Source organism: Pundamilia nyererei, unplaced genomic scaffold, assembly GCF_000239375.1.
Source record: "Pundamilia nyererei isolate P.nyererei 1_Seehausen unplaced genomic scaffold, PunNye1.0 scaffold00032, whole genome shotgun sequence".
Taxonomy (NCBI): Eukaryota; Metazoa; Chordata; class Actinopteri; order Cichliformes; family Cichlidae; genus Pundamilia; species Pundamilia nyererei.
In genome coordinates, this window is record NW_005187433.1 from 602,224 (window position 1) to 603,938 (window position 1,715).

The following is a 1,715-nucleotide window of genomic DNA, read 5'->3' on the forward strand; positions in this document are numbered from 1 at the left end:
TCATGAGACATTCTCGCAAAAAAAATCACGGTTTTAGTAACGCAGTAACGCAGCGTTCCTATGGGAAAGTAACTATAATCGAATTACCGTTTTTGCAATAGTAATCCCTTACTTTACTCGTTACAAGTAACGCGTTACTGCCCATCTCTGTTGGCGACGGAGGTCTTGTCCACTTAGACTGTGGCAGAAAATTAATGGTGGATGGATTATTAACATACAGTCAAGCCACAGCCATGTTCACCAGTGTAGATACTTGAATAGAGGAAAAAAAAAACCAAAATAATAACAAATAACAAATCAGGTCATGTTCTCTGTCATATTTTCAGGAATGCACGAAGAAAAATGTGTCCTGAAGCAGCAGAGGAGCCAACTGTGATTAAATCTCGAGAAGGCCTGTTTTGGCTTAAAAAGACAGAGACTATGCAGGATGAGAAGGTGGATGGAGATTATGGACTAATAATAAATGGGCACAGTCTGGTAAGAAGGCTTGTTTTCAGCAACCACTGAAAAACCTCTGCAAGTTGACCTGTTTAGTTTAGTTTATTTTGTTTATGTAGCTTCAACAGTAGAGGCCACACTGTGTGATCAGAAAGTACATATTGTTTTTTTAAAGCCTGATTCTCTTATATTTTTTAAACTTAGAGATGAATGTAGAAATGAATGGAATTCTCTTGAGGTTTTAAGGTTGCACTACAGAATCTTGACAGATGACCTAACTCCATCAATTCTTTCCTTCATCATCAGGCTTTTGCACTGGAGAAGAACTTGAGGTTGGAGCTGCTGAGGACAGCATGCATGTGTCAGACAGTGATTTGCTGCAGGGTCACTCCTTTGCAAAAGGCCCAAGTGGTTCAGCTGGTCAAGAAATACAAGCAGGCTGTCACTCTTGCTATTGGGGATGGAGCCAATGATGTCAGCATGATAAAGGGTAACCTGTGAAGTCACCAATATACAGAGCTGTATTTTCATTACAACTATCCAGCTGGGAAATATGTAGCTGATATTGTGTATTTTATTGTGTATTTTATTTGCTTCCTTTTCTGCCTGCCAGTTGCTCATATTGGTGTAGGTATCAGTGGGCAGGAAGGCATGCAGGCAGTGCTGTCCAGCGACTATTCCTTTGCCCAGTTCCGTTACCTTCAGCGCCTCCTGCTGGTGCATGGCCGCTGGTCCTACATCCGCATGTGCAAGTTCCTTGGATATTTCTTTTACAAGAACTTCACTTTTACGCTTGTCCAATTCTGGTACGCCTTCTTTTGTGGTTTTTCTGCACAGGTGAGATATATGTATTGTAACTATACTATAATGTAATTTAAGTAGCTTTTGTAATGGGACATAAAGTGTTTATCAATCTCAATGAGAGAAATGCAAAAAAGTTTCAAATGATGCAGGACAAATGAAACAAATAACTTGATTCACATTCACCTTTTCTTTATGTTGTACTTAAATGTTCATTGTGGTTGTTCACAGACTGTTTATGAGGACTGGTTCATCACCTTCTACAATATGGTTTACACAGCTCTTCCAGTCCTTGGCATGTGTCTGTTTGACCAGGTATGTAGATTACAATTAACTATCAGTTTTTGGTTGACTTACATAAACCAGATCTCATACTCAGGTCTCTGTGTCCACTGAGCTTTCTCATCTCTTTCACTAAAACTTGTTTTGTGCAGGATGTAAATGACCGTTGGAGTTTATACCATCCTCAGCTCTAC

At 39.7% G+C, this 1,715-nt stretch overlaps 1 protein-coding gene across 1 annotated transcript in view; it reads left to right on the plus strand.

Moving 5' to 3' along the window:
* LOC102209910 (phospholipid-transporting ATPase FetA-like) overlaps window positions 1-1,715 on the plus strand; it is a gene marked incomplete at its 3' end in the record, with an annotated part of 20,368 nt that extends 18,653 nt beyond the window's left edge. The window contains exons 17-21 of the mRNA XM_013909841.1: window positions 327-477; window positions 745-928; window positions 1,052-1,275; window positions 1,471-1,554; window positions 1,674-1,715. Coding sequence (XP_013765295.1) covers window positions 327-477; window positions 745-928; window positions 1,052-1,275; window positions 1,471-1,554; window positions 1,674-1,715 — 685 coding nt within the window. The remainder of the gene's footprint in view (window positions 1-326; window positions 478-744; window positions 929-1,051; window positions 1,276-1,470; window positions 1,555-1,673) is intronic.